The following is a 20959-nucleotide window of genomic DNA, read 5'->3' as shown; positions in this document are numbered from 1 at the left end:
CTTGGTGTGGGTGTCCTCAGGGCCTTGCACACAGCAGATGCTTCATAAGATTTTTTGTTAAGTTCAGCTGAAACCCCAAGAGGGAGGGGATTGGTTCCTCACCTCCCTCAGCCTTAGCACATACGAGGGGAGGCACTCGACAGTGGTCTTCTTGGTCAAGGATCTAAGGCCCGCTACCATCTGGCGACATGCTACCCTTCCAGCCTTCTAGGCTGAGACTGAACAAAAGGTGTTTCATTAATGCTGTTGGATTGGATTGGGCTGAACTGTCCTGGATGGAAGTGCTGATGGGCTACCTAACCAGGATGTCATTATGGCAGAAGGTGCCCAGGTTTGGGCTTGGTCACTGCCTGGCTGAACCTCAGCTTTGCACATCCAAATGGTGTGATCCTGGACAAGTTAATGAACCTCTACGAGGCTGCTTTTCCTCAAGGAAATGAAGGGGAAAAGAACAGAAAAGTCACAAAGATGAACGGAATGTTAGAGGACCTGGAGAAACAAGAGGGGTCCCTGAGTCCCCTGGGGTGACTGGGAAGAGGTCTCAGGATAGTGTGGGTCTTCCAGGAAAGGAGTGAGATGGCAAGCTGCCCAAGCAACCCAACCTGAGTCACCTGCCCAGAGTGGGGGCCCCAACCTGAGACAGACAGACAGATAGCATATGGAAGGAAGCATATTGCAAGGAAGGCTCTTAAGGGCAACTTGGCAGCTACTGAGAAGGGATGTGTTGGTCCTGGACATTTGCCAGACCTGTTCCCCCATCCTTGGTGGCTAAGAAGGATGGTGCCAATAATTCCCTGGACTTGTGACGCCCTAAGGAGGCCTGATGGGGAAACAGTGGTGTTTTATTGTTCCATCCATCACAGCTGTGATCCCAACAGTATCTTGCTCTCCTTCCCTAAGACAGATTCCCCTTAGGGGGACACTTTGATAAGTCAATGGGCAAACCTTTGACCCATGCACCTTCCCAATCCTCAGTGAATCTCAAGGACAACTTCTGAGTGATGGGCCCCCAGTCTGGGCTCCCTGCCCTGCTTGGCACTGGTGTAACACGGCTGCTGACATATATAGAAGGGGCTGGCAGAGCTTTCAGATTGGTGGGTCACAGGGCTGGGACTCAAGTCTAGGTGCAAACATCCATGGTACTGGGCTGCCCTTTTTCTTGGGTGAAGCCATCCCCATAGCCCTCGTCCTCCACCAGCTGGGGTGGCTTCCTGCACATGGGACAGAGCTTGTTGCGGATGACAGAGGCCCTCATCCACATAACAAGGTTCCATCGCTCTCCAGACTCCAAGGGCAAGACCCCGTGCAACTGCCCGCCTCGATACAGCACCCCTTGCCCCAGCACATGCGGCACCTCCACATACAGCTCTTCATTGCTCTGCACCTACAAATAGAAGGGCTCATGAGAGGTCTGGCTTTTCCCAGCTTCCTGCCCCATGGCTTGGACTCCCAGGCCCATAAAGCCTTCATGCACATTACACAGTTGCCTTCAGGGGCTGTCTTTCATCCAGGCCAAGAGGCCTTCCTCCTGCTTCTTACACAGGACACTCTGGCCTCCAAAGCCTATGCAAAGGCCATTCCCCTAACCCCATGTCTGAAGTGCACTTCCTTCTCATGTCTGCCCCACCACTGAGTCAGAAGCCCTGGATTCTATGTCTGAATGCAGTGTGACTTTATGCAAGTCATTTCCCCCCTCTGTAAAACAAGGGGACAGGATGAGACAGCTCTCTAAGCTCTACTGTTTTACTGACTAGTAGTGCCTGGCACACAGTCGGTGCTTAATAACGTACCTGGCGAAGACCTCCAAAATAAAGGCTGCCCTCAGAGAAGTCCTTGCCCAGGGAGACATTGAGGGTGACCTCAGCGTTGTCATAGTGTTGGCTGAGGTCCAGGTCATCGTCCACAGCATACTTCACCACAAAGGCACGGTGGCTATCCAGCTGGCCCCCTCCACAGTCAGGGTACAGGAAGGCAGTGAGGGGCTGTAAGTAGTTCTCCCGGAGGGGAGTCACCAGGGGCTCATCCAGACCCAGCTCGTGCAATAGGATCTAAGCAGGGAAAGGAGCCAGCTGTGGTTCAGGGTATAGAAGCAGACCTGTCACCCCCTTTGAGTCAGAGGATCTGGGTTCAAATGCCACCTCCGTCACTTACTCCTTGGGTGACCTTAGGTAAGTCATTCACCCTCAGTCCCTCCTCTAGAAAGGCCTTAGACTCAGCTCTAAGTCTATGGTGCTGTGGACTCCCTTCCCCTCATTTTCCTCCTGTCTACAATGAGGGAGCTGGGTCTCAGGGGTCCCTTCTCTAAGTCTTTCTCACCTCTCTGAGATCCCCCTCTGAGGCCTTGGTGATTCAAGGGGGGACTGATGGCAGGAGCCAAGAACGGGGGCCTGCCTCACTGCATTCCCTGAGGGCCCAGGGGCTGTGCCTACCCCATAGTTATTTCTGGTGTTGGGCCGCCCTTTGGGCATGTCTGACTGTTCAAAGTGCTCTAGTTCCTGCAGCAGCATCTGGCAGAAATCCTGGGTGAAGATCGGCATCCGGTAAATCTTCTTTTCTCCTACAGAGGCGGGGCGGGCCATTCGCTCAAGACAGTCCCATCAGTGTTCAAAGATTTTCCCCCAGCAGTCTGCTTGTGATGGTAACTGAGCTAAGCTTCACTCCCAGTAAGCCAGATATACAATCATACCCACACACCCACACAGAGCCAGAATCAGACACAGCCAGACACACAGATACATACAGTCAGACACACAGATAGATAGATATAGATATATATATACACATACAACCAGAGACACACAAACACATACAGTGCATAGAGTAAGATACACAGATATATACACACATACAGTCAGACATACATATACAGACACACAGATATATACACAAGACATATAAACACAGTCAGAAGGATACCATACATACACATACATACACAAGACCAAAGAGTCAGGTACAGTCAAACACACAGATACAGACACACAAACAACCATACAGATATATACACATAGAGACAGGCATAGACAAACAGCCAGACACATATAGACACACCGCTATATACACAAAGAGACACATACACACACATAGAGATACACAGACACACAGACACAAATACACATATATACACACACATATAAACAGTCAGAAAGACACACCACACACACACACACACACACACAGCCAAAGAGTCAGATACAGTCAAACACAGATACATACACACACAGTTGAACAGACACACACATCCAAACAGACAGATATATAAACAGAGACAGACAGACACACAAACATACAGACACATACAGAAACACAGCTATATACACACACAGATACAGATATACACAGTTATAGTCACAGTCAGACACACACATACACACAGCTATAAACACACTCAGAAAAACACCACACACACACACATGCCCACACACAGGCACACACACATATGCCAAAGAGTCAAATACTGTCAAACACACAGATATATACACACTCAGTTGGACACAGACACACACATATATACACACAAAGATAGACACACACACAAACACACAGACACATACATAGACACAAACAGCTATGTACACACAGAGATATAGACAGACAGCCAGACACACAGACACAGTAAAATATATACACACAGAGACAGACACAAACACACAGATACATAAACACAGTCAGACATATACGAACACACAGCTAAATATACACACACAGATACATAGTCAGACAGTCAAATGCACAAACACTCAGATAAATATACACACAGAGAGATACAGAGACACAAAGTCAGACAGACATATACAGACACAGATATATACAGATACGTACACAGAGACATATAAACATGGTCACACACATATATACACACAAAGATAGACACATACATTCAGACATACAGAGACACACAGATATATCCACAGATACAGACACATATAATCACACAGCCAGAGACACAGTCACACACACACACAAACACACACACAGTCAAACAGACACAGTCAGTCACACACATACAAACAGACACAGTCAGACACACGCACACACGCACAGGAACACAGAGACTGTAGTTCAGGCCAGTGGAAGGACACAGGATTTGGCCTCAGAAAAGCCTGGTTCAACAGCTGCTCTGCTGCTGTGACCCTTAGGCGGGTGTCCTCACCTCCCTGTCTCTGAAGGGAGAGGCTTAGACTCCCAGACTTCTAAGGTTCTCTTCCATATCTCAGTCTGACACTTATATAAAGTCTGCCACATCACTTGCCCCTCTGGGCCTCCATTTCCCCACCTGTAAAAGGGCACAGTTGCCTGGGATGACCTCTGAGGCCCCTTCCAGCTCTGGACCCAAGAGCCTATGAGTCCTTGGACAACTCCATACAAGCCTCTGGCATCATCTGTAAAATGGGCTACCAATCCTCGTGCTACCGACCTCACTGGGCTGTTGGACAAGTCGAACACTTGAAAACAGACAGTCCCCAGCCTTAAGGAGCTTCCACTACACAGAGGGGAGGAGGAGGAGGAGGAGGAGGAGGAGGAGGAGGAGGGAAGGAGAGACAGACAAGGGCAGGGGCTGGGGGGGGAAGGGGCACTGGCCTAAAGGCAAAACCACCCAAATGTGCACTGTGATTCTCCTGATGGAAGTCAATCTGTTCCTGGGGGTGGGCTTTACCTGACACGGTTTCAATACGCCGGAAGAGGCCTGTAAGGTCAGCATTTGGGGTCATACAGTACCGAACAGCAGCCAGTAACTCGGGGGCCAGAAATGACTCCTGGTGGGGTGGGGGCAAGAGAGGAAGAAACACAACATCAGAGGGGGAACGCCCAATGGCATCTTCCCAGGGTCCTGAGCCTGGGAGCTGCTTGAGACCCAGACACCATTCTGGAAACAGGGACCCTCCCTAAGAGATGCATTCTGTACAAACTGAGCTTTCTGGCAGCCAAGGTGCCTTTATTAAGCGCCTACTATGTGCCAGACACTGAGCTGGGGTTACAGAAGCCACTCCCTGCCCCCAAGGGGCTCACAGTTCGTGTCATTTCTATGCAATGGAAGTTCACTGAGGTCAGGGCCTGTCTTCACATCTGTCTTTGTATCTGCAGGGCCCAGAAGAGGTAGGTGTTTAATAAATGCTTACTGGTGGGTTCCTTTGCCAGGTGATATAAAAGCTCTCCAAACCAAGGAGCCTTTGTGTTCTTGAAGAGATGCCTGTCCCTGGGAAGAGGGCTCAGCTCTGTTCTGTTTGGCCCTCAAGGGAGTCCAGAATCGGGAGCAAACAATGGTGAAAGGGGCAGGACTGACAGGAGCGGGGTCTGCCCCTCTAGGCTTCTGGGGACACAACATACAATCTGGGAGAGAATCCAACAGTAAAGGGCCAGGAAAAAGGATGAATGTACCCAATTAACAGGTTTGTGTGGCTTGGGATTCTGACATTTATTTTTATTATTAATAACAGTAGCTGGCATTGATAGAAGAACACTTTATGGTCTGCAAAGTGCTTTACAAATATAATATCATCTGGCACTGGCCCTGGAGTCAGGAGGACCTGAGTTCAAATCCAACCTTGGACACTTAACAATTACTAGCTGTGTGACCCTGGGCAAGTCACTTAACCCCCATTGCCTAAAAAAAAAATGGAATTCATTATCTACAAATATAATAGCATCTGGTCCTCAAAGTAACCCTGGAAGGTTGGTGTTGTTATTATGCCCATTTTGCAGACAGGGAAACCGAGGCAGGTGGAAATGCAGTGACTTTTCCAGGGTCACACAGCTAGTAAGTGTGGGGCTGGATCTGAACTCAGGTCTCCCTGACTCCAGGTCCAGTGCTCTATGCACTAGGACACCACCTCAATAAACTCCACAATCATAGATGAACAAGAACATTTCAGGACACCAAAGAGCACAGAAAAGAGCACTGTGCATGAGTCCATGAACTTTTGCTACATCTGATTCATTTTTTGAACTAACATATGGTTTAAACTGTATGCTAATAAATCAACGAATGTATTTTAAACTAATATGTATTTGAGCTAATAATGGTCTGGTTATAACAAAACTGTCCTGTTCCTTTGTGTTGACTGGGAAAACTTGTATACTCCATAGGCTCTACACAGAGAATGAATGACTACACAACAGACACTTGGAAAGACAGCTGGCTTCTCCCCTAGGCTGCTGCCAGGCTGGGCAGTGGAGAGAGGAGAGAGCTGGTCCAGGCACACTACAAACAAGGAATCACACAAGGGAAATATAGGACCCAAGAAGGGAAAAAAACATGACAAGTAAAGGATAACGGATATAAAGACTGTGGTTCAACTGGGATCCCCTTAAAGTCAAGAGAACTGAAGGGAGGCCCCCATTGGAGGGGTACCCTTGGCAGGTTTGAGAGCCACAGAGGAAGGGCAGGCATGGATATGATGTGATATGTAACAGGAGGAAACTTGCATATCAAAGAATTCAGGGAGTTGTTGGAGTATATCTGGCTTGGGGCTAGGATGGGGACACACCCAAAACCAGTTTGGCTTCCCCACTTAGACTTTAAGGGGGAGGGAGAGGCTGTCTGGGCTGATAAACATGGCACAAGTTGCTGAAGCTGGAGATAGTCTAAGTCTATCATGGCCCACCCAGGGCTGGCTGCTCACACCCCAAGGAAGCCACCACCTTACAGGACCACCACTACCCTTTCTGGGCCCTCCCCACCTCTACATACCTGTAACCCATACACCTGGGGCTGGACTGGCTGGTAGTACTGGGCAATGGTGGCTTTCCTCTCCAAGGCCTGCTCAACCAGCTGCTTCCTCCTCTGGACCTCATGGTTAAGCTACAGGTGATGACAACAAAAACAACAATAATAACAACAGGATATAGAGACTGGACTGATTTCATTGGCATAAGACTCCCAGGTAAGGAGAAACTTCCTCTGCTAATGTAGTTTGGTACCTTCTCTGCAAGTTACAGTCTTAATAAAGCTGCTTGGAGGCAGTAAGAGGTCAAGTGACTTGTCCAGGGTCACACAGCCAGTCTGTGTCAGGAGCAGACTTGAACCCAAGTCTTTCTGACTTCCATTTTTCCTGGAGGGGTGAGCACAAGACATCATGGGCATGGGGAATGGTTGGTACCTCAGATAACACTTGCTGAAAATCCTCAGGACTCACACAGCCAGCTTTGTTGAGGATCTGGAAGGGAGAAAGGAAAGGTAGGTCGGGGGGGGTGTAGAAGTTATAGAGAGTAGGACCCCAGTACTAAAACTCAACAAAGGGCCTCCCTAGGGCTCAGAGGTGAGCCCCAGTGACATGCCCACCCCCCAGATCCTACTGTTGCAAAAATGTCCAAGTCCCAATGTTAGACAAAGAAAAAAATCAAAGTCTCCAAGCCAAAGAAAATAGGCTCATTAAGAGGTGTCCTGTCTCACAATAAAGCTGGTCTCTGGTCTAGAACCCAAAGACCCCAAGCTTCAGGATCCATGGATATTTATACACGATGATTCCTCCCACAATTTAACACAATCCAAGTGGTATATATACAATAAGTGTGGAATAAAGAGAAGAAACTGCCAGTCTGATATCAGCATAGCCACTTGCCATCTTATATACTTTACTTAAAATAGCCCCTTTACAAAGTAGCAGGCTCATAACAGGAATGTGTCTTTGATATCTCCCACCAAACCTCTTTTGCCCATTCCTCTAAGTTGTTTTCAAGTCATATTGCTTTAAGGTTGCTTTCCAACTTTTCCCTAGCTCTGATTGGTCCTTTTTAGCTGAGAAGTTACTATTTTTGGTATTTGACCTTTAAGCTGATTGGTAGCTATACCTAACCACAATTGGAAGTCAATAGGTATGAGAGAAAAGACCATATTTGAACTCTTCTCAGAGTCCTGGGGACAGAGAGTGGGTTTAGTTTCAAACCCTGACTTGTTTAGTGTCTTGAAGAGTTATATATGTTAACACAGCATTGTTCTAAGAAGGAGCGGACACTCTTGCCCAGAATAGGTTAAGTCCTGGTATCGTATTTTATATAATCTGATTGGTCTTTATTGGACCACTGTGATTGGTCCACTTGGTATGATCTGATTGGTCATTACTGTTACTGTATGTAAACAGAGGGATAGTAAATACTGTGTATGTACATAGGGGGACAGTAAATACTGTGATGTGTTTGGTCGGGAGAGACCCCTTAGGGGTGAGTATAAATAGCTGTGGGGGACTTCACTTTGGCACTGTGGTAAAACTTATTTTGAAGAACTCTCACTGTTTAATTTGATCACTGACAATGCCATGCTAAGGATTAGTAAAAATCCAGTAGTTCAACAGCTAAAGAAATGAGTCCAGACCAGAGTCCAGCTTTCCTGATGAATCTAGACCAGAGTCTAGTTTTTTTCCTGATGACCACTCCATGAAGACAAGATCTCAGAGACTTTAAATGAACAGTTTTGTTTTGTTGTTTTTCTTTTTTCCTTCTGTTATTATATATACCATTTGTAACATGTATTCTCTGCAGAGGCCCTCCCTCTGCAGGTCAGTGTCATAGCGCCGGTTCATGAGGGACTGCCCCTCTGGACAAAACTTTCCTTTCTCTCTTTTCTATATTGTTGTTAACGTATTGTTTGCTAGCATAGGGTATTATATTCTGTTATTTTTTGGCTGTTTCATTGAGCAAACCATACGTGTTTTTTGAAGAAACAAAGGGGGAGAATGTGATAAAAATTATTTGTGGTAAAAAATTATTGGAGTTTTAGCTGACTCATTTGGGAGGGGCCACACCTGGCCCACCCTGAAGTTATGTATGCTACTGAGGTCAGAAGGAGAACTCTCCATAGGCAATTTTTGAAGGACCTCCCCTTTTGGGAGAGGAAAGATTGAACGCTCCCTGAGGGGAGGTGGAGGCACTTCCGGAATGCTAGCTCTCTCTCTCTGGCTTCTGCCTTTCCGGGTGGCACGAACAACTGTAGACTTTCCAGGTTTTGGTGAGTGAACACAGAAAACCCTAAATTCCTTTGAATTAGCTTAATTGGAAACAATCCAGGGATTGCATAGGCTAAGTTTAGAGTTAAGAGTATTTATCTGTATTTCTTTTCCCTATTTCCTTATCTTTGATTTTTATTAGTTTGTTGTTTAATTAATTCCCAAGTAATAAAATCTGATGCTTCTGTGAATTAAAGCTGTAAGGCTCCTTTCTTATTGGCCTGGGAGAAATATCTAAAAGGGCAGTTCAGAGGGGAGGGTGAACCTAAAGGTCCCTCATATTTCTGGGACCCCAATATTTTGGCAAGTCACCCAATTAATGCTCTATATATCAAATTTTGGCCCTCACAGTGCGCTCTCTGGCACATTCAGAAGTGTGCCCATCTTTGGGAAGATGAAATAAAGAAGCCTTCAACTATACTCTGCTGCCTGCTTGGATTATTTGAGCTGCTTGCAATGCTTAAGCTGCAACATTTATTGGAGCTGTTAGCTGCATTTCTAACAGATGGATACTAGATAAATGATGTTATAGACAAGTTGACAATATAGCATTTGCATTTGCTCTATCAATATCTACCTTACTTACTTCATCAATATTTGTTTAAGCAACTAAAGAATATCTAAATACTTTTAAATCACAGTTTGTAGTCTATAAACAGATTAGTCCCATAGTTAAATCACTTATACCTAAGGGGTGAGGAAAAGCTCACTCACACTATCAATGTGGAAAAACTTCAGAGAATCCACTGGTCTCAGTTTCCCAATCTATAATATTGGGGGTGGGGTTGTAGGTGGGGACTGGACTATTGGAGCACACTGGATGGGATCATGGTACTATGGAAGAGCACAGCCTCTGGAGTCAGAGGGCCTGGGTTCAAATCCCACCTGTGACACTATCTGTGTGACCCTGGGCCTCAGTTTCCTCTGACAAAATGAAAGGGTTGGATCAGATGGCCTCTGACATCCTTTCCAGCTCAAGTTATGATTCTATGACTGGATAACTTAATAATGGCTAACACTTATTATGCACCTATTATATGCCAGGCACTGTGCTATGTTCTTTAAAAATCTAAATGTGGGTTCTAATCTATCCCCTCCCCCAGTTTTGAGGGGAAACTGGCTAAAATCACTAATAAATTCACCAAGAGTTTAAGCTTTTAGGGGTTTATTAAAAGATATAAGACAGTGAAGAGAGAGAAAGATTGAGAACATCTATGGTATCACCTTTTATATCTAAATCATGTACCCATTTTGACTTTATTTTAGTATAGAGTGTAAGATGTTGGCTTATGCCTAGTTTCTGCCATACTATCTTCCAGTTTTCCCAGCAGTTTTTGTCAAATACTGAGTTCCTATCCCAGAAGCTGGAGTCTTTGGGTTTATCAAGCACTACATTACTAAAGTCACTGACTACTGTGTCTCCTGTGCCTAACCTACTCCACTGATCCACTCTATTTCTTGGCCAGTACCAAATAACATATGCCCTTGTAGTAATAATAGCTCACTTCATGTATATTATATCATTTGATTATCCCAACAACTTTGGGAAGAACTATTCTTATCCACATTTTACACTTATGTAAAGAGAGGCAGTCACCATTTAAGAGTGTCTTGCCCTGGGGTCACACAGTTAGTAAAGGTCTGAGGCTGGATGTAAAGCTAGGTCTTCCTGCCCCTGAATTTGGTCTTAAGAAGTACACAAAGAATCCCACTTGCTCAATGGGTTCTTTGGATTAACGTGCTTTTTTCCCCTACTAGAATGTTAGCTCCTTGTGAGCAGGGACTGTCTGACTTCTCTCTGTGCATACGCTTTGTACACAGTAAGGGCTTAATAAGTGTTTGGTTCATTTATTCAAACCACACTGGTCAGAAGGGCCTGAACATCACAGCTGAACAAGCTCTGAACTTTGCTTCCAAATATAAAACCATAGGATGTAGAGCTGGAGGGGATCTGAAGAGATCAACTAATCCAATCCTCTCATTTTACAGATAAAGAGACTGAGGGCCAGAGGAGGGCACTGATTTATGCTGATCTGAGCTACCACTTCCCCAGCCATCTTCCAAGATGGCCCATCGCCCTAGGAACTGGGAGGAGGCCAGGCATGCTTGGAAGGCACAAGGAGTGAGGAGCCTGGGGCAAGGGGTCAAGAGCCTTGGATTTGGAGTCAGAAGGAGAAGGGAACAATTATTTATTTAATTATTTTTTGGTTGGGCAATGAGGGTTAAGTGACTTGCCCAAGGTCACACAGCTTATAAGTGGCAAGTGTCTGAGGCCAGATTTGAACTCAGGTCCTCCTGACTCCAGGGCCGGTGCTCTCCACTGCACCACCTAGCTGCCCCTCCCCCAATAATTATTTATGCAGCACCTACATAGGCCAGCAACTGTGATAACCACGTTGACAAATATTCATTTTATCCTTTCAACAACCCTGGGTGGAAGGGGCTGTCATGATCCACGTTGTACAGCAGATGAAACTGAGGCAAAGCATAAGAGACAGTAAGATACTGTCAGAAACCAAATTTGAACTGTGGTCTTCCTACCCACCATCCCAACAGCTGCCTCTGGAGGACCCAGATTCGAATGCCCGCTCCAAGAGTGGCTTGCTGTGTGACCTCGGGAGGGTGACTTACGTCCTCTGGGCCTTCACCTGCACTCTGGGGAGGAGATTGTCCTGATCTCATTACACCCCCAAACAGGGCAGGGCTCCCCTCAAAGGGGCCCAGCCCCAGACTGGAAGCGGTCCTGTACTTGCTGTGTAATCTGGGGAGCGAATGGACATCTCTGGGCCTCAGAGATCTAGGATGTGGGAAGGTTGGGCCAGATGCCCTCGGAGATGCCCCCTGGGTGTGTGAGGAAGGGGGCTTGAGATGAATGATCCGGAGCGATGCCCACCCCTCTAATCGAGAATCACAGGACCCTAGTCCTTACACAAACCCCGCTCTGTCCCATGCTCCGTGAATGACTCCGAGGACAGTCCGCCCCTTTCCGGCTCCCTGCCTCAGTTTCCCCCTCTGTAAAACGAGGGGGATGGGCCAGCCGGCCCCTTAAGTGCCCGCCAGCTCCGGATGGAAAACCGTACGGCCACTCGCTACCTTACGGACACTGGGGTATGCGTGTCTCAGTTTTCCCCCTGTAACCCAGCCCCGGCCCCTCGCGGGAACCAGCACAACGGCCGCGGCCCTACCGAGCCGTAGTCTTGGCGCAGCTGCTCCTCCCCGGTGTAGCGCACGTGCAGCCGGTAGCGGGGCAGGAAGAAGTTCTCGGAGCAGAAGCAGGCGCAGCGGAAGAAGCGCTGCCCCGCGGCCCCGGGCGCCGCCATCGTGCCCCGCCCCGGAGAGCGCCTCAGGAGCCGCGCAGCTGGGGCGCAAGGTGCGAGAGCGGCTTCGGAGCGGCGCGCGGCCTCCTGGCCCTTCCCGGCCCCCGTAGAACCCTTTTGGTCCCGAGACCTTCCCCCCCCCATAACCCCCCCCTCCAAGCCAGAGAACCCAGGGAACGGTTCCAAATACCCAGACTCGGGAAAACCGGAGAATCCCCCAATGCTTATGGATCAAGGCCCACTGGGGAACTGTGCGCCGAGTCCCGAGACACCCGGTGGAGGGAGAGGGGCACGGAAGAGATCTTCGATCCCGAGGGCAGAGGAAAGGGACTTGGGTCTCCTGGGCCAACCCTCGTTTTACAGAATAGGAAACTGAGGCCCAGGGAAGCTAAGGGATAAGAGTAGCGGACTTTATTTTTCTTAGGGAAGCCAGAGGAGAATTCAGCAATTCAGCGCTCTCTCCGTCTCCCTCTCCCTCTCCGTCTCCCTCTCCCTCTCCGTCTCCCTCTCCCTCTCCCTCTCCCTCTCCCTCTCCCTCTCCCTCTCCCTCTCCCTCTCCCTCTCCCTCTCCCTCTCCCTCTCCCTCTCCCTCTCCCTCCCTCCCTCCCTCCCTCCTCTCTCTCTCTCTCTCTCTCTCTCTCTCTCTCTCTCTCTCTCTCTCTCTCTCTCTCTCTCTCTCCAGGGCAATGAGGGTTAAGTGACTTTAAATGTCAACTGTCTGAGATCGAATTTGAACTCAGGTCCTCCTGAATCCAGGGCCGGTGCTCTATCCATTGAGCCATCTAGCTGCCCCCGCTCCCCCAACCCATTTTAAAAGAAAACGAAGCTCTAGAGTCAGAGAGGTATTCAAGACCCAACACACCTAAGTGGTGGGGTTAGAATTAGAACCCAGGTCTGCTAAGCCAGAGCCCCAAAAGGCATTTCTGGTGCCTGAACAAGGGCCGCACATTTTTTTTTTTTTTGCATGAGGCAATGGGGATTAAGTGACTTGCCCAGGGTCACACAACTAGTAAGTGTCAAGTGTTTGAGTCCAAATTTGAACTCAGGTCCTCCTGAATTCAAGCCGGTGCTCTATCCACTGCGCCACCTAGCTGCCCCCGCCCCACACATTTTCAAGACAAATTCAAAAGGAAAAGGAGATGAAGTGTGGGCTAGAAAGAAAGACCTGGCTTTGTACCCCAGGGGTGCAAACTCACGAAGGTGTGCAGCAGCCACCAGTTCTGTTGTGGGGGTTAGGGGACATTTGGGGGGCATGCTGGGGCGGGCAGGTGGTCCAGAGATCGAAGGAAACTTCCTTGTGGAAAAGTCTGAGCTCGCAAGACCCGCTCTTGACACACGACCTCTGCCCGGGACCTTCGCCCGGTACTGCGGGTGGCTCTTGATCGACGCTCCCTTACACGGGCCTCCTCCCTTCCCTCAGCTCCACCTTCTTGGGTGTCCCCGGGAATCGTGTCCGGGCTGCCCCCGCGGTCGCTTCTGCGGCAGCCATGGACGGGGCCGAGGGGCCGACACAGGGACCCGAGGAGCCGGAAACAGCGTCGGCGGCAGCGGCCACTACGCCCGGCCCCGGCGGGAACAAGTTCGCCGACATCCGGCGCCTGCTGGCCGAGGGTGCCTTCCCGCCCGCCTTCGGCTCCATCAAGCGCAAGAACCTCAAGCGCTACGCGCAGAAGTTTGTGCTCGAGGGTGAGCGCGCCCCCGCCCGTGACCGCGCCCCCGCCCCCTACAGAACCTCCGCGCTCTCCGCCGCGCGTGCGCGCTTGCAGCGGCCCGTCCCACGGCTCCCTCCATGTGGCCGCCCTTCCTCGATGCTCCAGCCCTTCCTGCCCCAGCCTCCCCTCCTCCGCGCCCCGCTGCCCCCTGCAGGGTCTGATGCTGTAAACCCCGCTCCCTCCCACAGCCTGCTCCTCTCATTCATAACAATAATTAGCAGTAATCACAGCCTGTAGTGAACTTTTATGGCTTGCCCAGCCCCTGGCCCCTTTGGCCTTCACGGGAACCCCAAGAAGTGGGTGCTGTTAGATCCATTTCACTGGAGGGAAACTGAGGAAGACAGCCCTGAAGTGACTTGCTCAAGGAGGCCCGATTTGGACCTGGTTCTGATTGACTCTCGGTCCTGGGCTAATCCAGCCTCTGACTCTGGGCAAGTCACTTCACAGCCTCAGTTTTCCCACCTATAAAACAGGGATAATAACACCACCTCCCTCCCTGGGTTGTTGGGAGGACCAGATAGGAAGTTTGCAGGGGGCCTGGTACACAGCAGGCACTCAATAAATGCTTGTTTCCTTCATCTGACACAGTGCCTCATCCTGTGGTCCATATTGGCTTTCCCCATCCTCTACTGCCTTCTCCTATGTGGTGCTCCCTGATACTTGGACCCTTCTGTGCCATCTCTTCCCCGACACTGTGCCCGTTCCTTAGTGACCCCTCTCTGCGCCTGCACCAATGCCACCTCCTTATAGGATCCCTGACCCCCTCAAGCTAATTCCCCAGAAAACCCTTCCTCCTCCTTTAATGTCCTTTAACCACTATTCCCCGCTTTTATAGGTTACCTTTCCGTCCAGTCTGGACGCCCCCCACTTCCCCTAACTGCCCCTTCTCCTTACACAACCTTGACTGTGTACTATCTTACTTTTCTCCCCTGCTAACCAGTCTTACTTCCCTATACCCGTCTTTCTTCTCCTTGATTATCTCTATTTCATGCCCCCTCCTGTGTTCTACCTCTCCTCCAAATATATCACCCCATCACCGTGCCTTGTCTTTTGCCATACTGGGCCCCTTTCTTATCCACTGGGTGCCCTCAGGGCATAGGATTTAGGGTTTCTCAGAACTTGAGAGATCCAGTCTAAACCTTTCATTTTAGAGATGGGTAAACTGAAGCTGAATGATGTGGGAAGCATGTCTCAATTATCTAAAAAAGGAAGAGAACAGGAAAGTGTATGTAGGCTGCAGGCCAGTGAGCTTGACTTTGATTCTGGTCCAAGTTCTGGAACAGAGCATTAAGGGGATGGTAGGCAAACATCTAGAAAAGGAAGCAATGATCACACAGAGTCAACAGCAAGGCTTCCAAACTCCAACAGTATCTCAGCATGTTCACATGCTGGTTCCTTTGGCCAGGAAGTGGACACCCAACCCACTTTGTGCCCAGTGCCCATTTCCAGGGGTAGTGTAAGTCCTTGAGATCAGGCATAGAAGGATCAGTTGGAAGGACCTGGGGCTGTTCTGCCCATAACAGGAGGGTGGGGCATGATGGCTGATGGACACTGAGGTTTGAGCCTGGGTCTCTGGGGCCTGTGTCCTGAGCTCTCTCCTTTGTGTTCATCCCCTGTAGCCCCTGGGGACATTGTGGGGGAGGGGCATGTCAGGTCCTACCTGCCCAATGGAACCTATTTCCCAAAGGGGGCCGCCTGTATTATGTGGGGCTGAAGAAAGAGGAGAAGAGGGAGGTGGTGGTGGACCCTGAGAGGCGGCGGCAGGTGCTCTTAGAAAGCCACTTTACTGAGGTTGGCCACCACCTGGGCCAGAAGAAGACGGTGCATCGAGTCCAGAGTCGTTACTACTGGCTGGGGATCGTCAAGGACGTGGTAGACTGGGTAAGGGTCCAGGGGAGGGGGCTGGGGGCTGGGGGGAGGATCAGAGGAGGCCGAGGAAATGGGGAGCACAAGATGGGCTGAGGAGGAGGGAGGCGCCGGGAGAGATTCAAGGACAGAATCATGGGGAGAGAGGGAAAGGACCCTTCATTCCGGGCAAGGCCCTGTTGGTTCATACTTTGCTGCAAGCTCTTGTGCCGGTGTTGGGGTCACAGAGTCCACGGATGGAACAGCCCCTCCTCATCAGAAGCTTCCATTCTAATGGGAGACGCTGCAGGGAGGTTCTCAGGGAGGGAGGCCGGCAGCGGCCCAGTGATCTAGAGAGGGTTCCCTCCATCCTCCCCTCCTCCCCGTCTGCTCCTTCCTTCTCCTTGGTCTTTGCAGGAGCCCCCTTAGAGCGTGGGTGTCCCTGAGGCTCCCCTAAGTCCCTCTTCTCACCTGGCCAGCCTCCCCTGCTTTCCTGGCTTCTGGTATCATCTCTACACAAACAACTGCCATCACTCTCCTCTCTCTTCTGAGCTCACCTCCAGATTCATACTGGACATCTCTTCCTGAACATCCCGTGGGCACTTCAGGGCGATACATCTCCAGCTTCACTCATCATCCTCCCCCTCCCCCACCAGATCCTGTCCTTCCCCCGGTTACGGGGACATAGCAGGGGGTGGAGGGGGGAAGCCTTGACCATCCCCTGTCCTTCACATCCAATCAGTTACCATCTGGTGTCCATTCCTTTCTCTCCACTCCCACACCCACCAGTCTGGCACAGACCTCTGTTATTCCTGGCACTATCACAATAGCCCCCAGTAGCTGTCCGTGGTCCCCCTCCCTCCCCTCTCCAGCCCACCTGCACTCAACATCAGAAGAGCCATCCCAGAACCTTCCCACCGCAGACTCAGGTGACTCCCACTTGGGACTATTCTCATATCCCATTGGTCCCCTTTACATACTCTCTGTTCCCATGGAACAGCCTCATGTCTCCCCAGCCCAGTCCCCCAAAGCCACTCCTTCCTCTTGGCCGACTTTGGGAAACTTCAGCTTTCCTCCACGCCCCTGCAAGCTTTCCTGCAGCCTGTTTGGTCTGATTTCTTCGCTCTCTCTACCCTGAATTATATTGATCTGCTCCTTGAGGACAGAGGCTGTTTTGTTTCATTTTTGTCCTGCCTTTATCTGTAGGATCAATTTACAGATAAAGAAACTGAGGCCCATGGAGGTTAAGTGACTGGTATAAGGTCACACAGCTAGGTCACAGAGCTAAGGCTGTGTCCAGCTCCTGCAATGCCCAATCCCAGAATGCTTTGTTCTACTGAGCCAGACTTGTCCATCTCTGTATCCCCAGCACTATACCTTATAGGGACCCCCACTCTCCCCACCCCCCAGGGAATAAGCATTTGCTAAGTACTGTGCTGAGTACTTTAGAAATATTATTTCATTCGATCCTCACAACAGTCCTAGGAGGTAGGGGCTGCTATTGGACCCATTTTACATATGGGGAAACCAAGGCAGCCAGTGGCGAAGAGACATGCCCATGGTCACACAGTAAGTGTCTGAGGCTGGATTTGAACTCAGATCTTCCTGACTCCAGGTCCAGGGCTTTATCTGCTGTACCACCGAGTGCTTAATGAATCTAATCTTTCTTGGACTCTGGTTCTGTGTTTCTTTCTCTCTCTCTCTCTCTCTCTCTCTCTCTCTCTCTCTCTCTCTCTCTCTTTCTCCCTTCCTCCCTCTCTCTTTCTCTTTCTCTCTCTCTCTCTCTCTCTCTCTCTCTCCCTCCCCCTCCCTCCCTCGCATCACTGCAAATCACTTGCTGTATTTCTAGAAGGCTTCTTAACACATAAGGGAAGGGGAGGGAACCTTCTTCAGGGGTCCTTCAGCGATGGGCCCCAGGCTTTGGGAAAGGCTGAAGGATCTTCTCCAAGTGGGAAGGACCTTCAGAGGGCTCTGGTCCAGAGCCCTCATTGTATGGGTGAGGAAACTGACTTCTAATAGATGTGAAGTCATATTAGTTAAAGGGAAACTCCTTGGGCCTAGGGCTTGTTTCCTTCTTGGCATCTGTGTCTTGGGTGCCTAGTCCCGTGTCCGGCCCATCGTAGGCCCTTGACGAATGCTTTCTGATGGATGATTTCGTGCCCCCAGCCTCTCTCCTTCTCTTGGTCTTTCTCTGCTCAGGGCTCAGGGAGCAGCCAGAGTGTGCCCCTCTCCCCTCCTACCACACCAGCACAAGCTCCCAGCCCGGCACTCAGACACTCTCACAGAACCCCAGGCCCTTCCCGCCCCTCCCAGCACATGGAGTCTCCCTGGCAGCCCCAGGCCTGGACAGTCGCTGTAGACACCTCCATGTCCTGAGGCTGCCCGATGATTCCTTTCTCCCCTCTGTGTCTCAAGCCTTGGTGCCCGGCTGTTCTCCCACAGCATCTGAGGGAAGAAGCATCAGCATCACCCCTGATCATCTGTAGCCCTAGGGAGTGTGCGTGACTCTTTGCCTGCCACCACCCCCTCTGTTTTGTTTTTCTCCCTAGGACATAAGCTTCCCAAGGACCAGCTCTGTCCTAACTGCTTGCATCCATGCCCCTAGGGCTTATCCAGGCCCGTGGGAGCAATCAGTCATTCATTTGTTCATTCTTTTTTTTTTTAAAAGAATTCTTTTTTTTTTGGTGGGGCAGTGAGGGTTAAGTGATTTGCCCAGGGTCACACAGCTAGTAAGTGTCAAGTATCTGAGGCTAGATTTGAACTCAGGTCCTCTTGAATCTAGGGCCGGTGCTTTATCCACTGTGCCACCTAGCTACCCCCTATTTGTTCATTCTTATACAAGGTCTCTGAAACCTTTGTGACCTTGGGGGACATCACTTAAACCCCTTCCCCCCTCCCTGCTTCAGTTTTCTTCTATGTAAAATGAGGGCATTGCACCAGATCGTGCTGCTGTGCCATCCTCAGGCCTCCCCCTTGCTGCCTCTGACAAACCTCTATCTCGACCTCGGATCCTCTGGGGCACCGAGTAGCTCATGACAGCCTCTCCCAGTTGTCCTCAGAACCACTTACTGAGGCCTCCCTTTCACAGGGGAGGAAGCTGAACCTCAGAGAGAGCGATCATTTCACCCGGGGCCCTTGTTTTCTCAGATCAGGACATGCCAGACATGCCAGAACGCAGAGCATGCCAAGAACACAGTCAGAAAGGCGCGGCCGGTGAAGGCAGAGGCCCCCTGGGAAATCCTGGGCATAGACCTCCACGGTGAGTACTACGAATGCTGGCTAGCTACAGAGCTGGTGGGAGACCGTGGAGCAGCTTCCCACACCCTGCAGGTCAGTCCCTAACCCTCCCATCTGGGCCCATGCTGGAGCTTGGGCCCGTCCAACCCCATCTCTGAATTTCAGAGGCCTTGGCACAGCCTCCGTTCCTGCTGCTTTTGTGTCTAGCCAGGGGGGAAGCCTTGGGCTCCTGGCCTTGCATTTATCCATGATTCTTCATCCTCTCCCACCCCACACGTGTGGCCAGGTGCCAAGTCTTGTTGGTTCTCTCTCCATTCTGTGTCTATCCCCTTCTCCATCCTCCCATAGCCACCTCCCTAGTTCAGGTTCTTATTACCTCTCCTCTGGCCTCCTCATTGATGTCCCCTGACTCCAGTCTCCTCTCCCTGGTCCATCCTTCACACAGCTGCCAAACTGATATTCCCAAAGCACAGTCTGACTTAATAGCCTTCAGTGGCTCCCTGTTACCTGTTTTATCCAAACAGGCAAACTTTTCTGCCTGACATTTAAAGAGCTCCACAATTTGCTTCCTATTGACTCTTCCCAGATCATTTCACGTTGCTGCTCTTCAGGTGTCCTCCATTCCAATCAGACACACCAAGGGGGCCAAACTCAAATATCTCTGCGGGCCCCATGTTGACTTAGGAAACCACAAATTATAGCAAAGTGTTGTAAATTGAGGGGAAGCCCATCAGTTGGGGAATGGCTGAACAAGTTATGGTACATGATTGTGGTGGAATACTATCGTGCTATAATACATGGATGCTCTCAGAAAAACCTGGAAAGAATTACATGAGCTGATGCAAAGTGAAGTGAGCAGAACCAGGAGAACATTGTACAATGATCAGCTGTGAATGACTTAGCTAATTCTCAGCAATGGAATGATCCAAGACAGTTCTGAAGGACTTAGGATGAAAAATGCTGCCCATCCCCAGAGAAAAAGAGCTAATGGAGTTTGAATGCGGTTTGGAGCATACTATTTTTCACTTTTTTGTGTGTGTGATTTTTTTTTTGGTTCTGCTTTCTTTCACAACATGGAAATATATTTTACATGATAGCACACATGTAACATATCAGATTGCTTACCATCTCAGGGAGGGAGGAGAGGAGGGAGGGAGGAAGACAGTTTGGAACTCAAATCACTTTAAAATGAATGTTAAAAATTGTTTTTACATGTAATTGGGAAAAAATAAAATATTTTAAAAAGAAAACCACAAATTAACATTATCTATATTATATTGTACTTTTATGAATTTTGTTAAACATTTCTCAATTACATTTTAATCTGGATTGGGCCTCAGTTAGAAGTTTGACACCTGCTGCACCCAACATTTCCTCTTCCCCATGCCTAGAATGTGCCCCCCTCCTTTTCTCAGCCACAGTGGCCCCTCCTGTTTTCATGCCCATCTTGGCATCTCTAGGACCTAGCTCAGTATCCAGCATACAGTAGGTATTTATTAAATGCTTGTTGAATTGAACTTCCCCCTGCAGGACCATTTCCAGAGACAGCTCGAGCCAACACACATGTGCTGATAGTGACAGATTACTTCACCAAGTGGATGGAAGCCATCCCACTGAGGAAGAAGGATGCCCTCTCGGTGGCCAAGGCCCTGGCCAGCCTGTTCTACAGGTACTGGGATAGCTCCCTTTCTGTTACCAGGAGGAAGGAGCCCATCCTGACTCACCGAGGACCTTCAGGTCACCTCTGATGGGGGAAGGGAGGGAGTGTGGACACACCTTCAGAGACCCCTTTGGCCTCCCTCCCATTGGATTTCTCTCTTCTCATTCTTGCAGATTTGGTGCCTCCAAAAACATCTACTCCAGTCAGAGCTGGGCTTTCTGTGAAGAGGTAGGTGAGAGCGTGCCA

General features: G+C 49.7%; 1 protein-coding gene across 1 annotated transcript; it reads right to left on the bottom strand.

Moving 5' to 3' along the window:
- Window positions 1–824: 824 nt before the first annotated feature.
- On the bottom strand, window positions 825–12366 carry LOC122732406 (2-oxoglutarate and iron-dependent oxygenase domain-containing protein 2-like). Its single transcript, XM_043972536.1, has 7 exons — window positions 12128–12366; window positions 7101–7157; window positions 6692–6802; window positions 4658–4757; window positions 2430–2557; window positions 1791–2048; window positions 825–1384 (listed from the first exon to the last, which is right to left on the bottom strand). Exons 1-7 carry the CDS (start codon window positions 12260–12262, stop codon window positions 1121–1123), a joined length of 1053 nt encoding a protein of 350 aa, XP_043828471.1. The 5' UTR covers window positions 12263–12366; the 3' UTR covers window positions 825–1120.
- Between the last annotated feature and the right edge of the window lie 8593 nt (window positions 12367–20959).

Source organism: Dromiciops gliroides, chromosome 1, assembly GCF_019393635.1.
Source record: "Dromiciops gliroides isolate mDroGli1 chromosome 1, mDroGli1.pri, whole genome shotgun sequence".
Classification (NCBI taxonomy): domain Eukaryota; kingdom Metazoa; phylum Chordata; class Mammalia; order Microbiotheria; family Microbiotheriidae; genus Dromiciops; species Dromiciops gliroides.
This window is presented reverse-complemented; position numbering and strand designations above follow the sequence as displayed.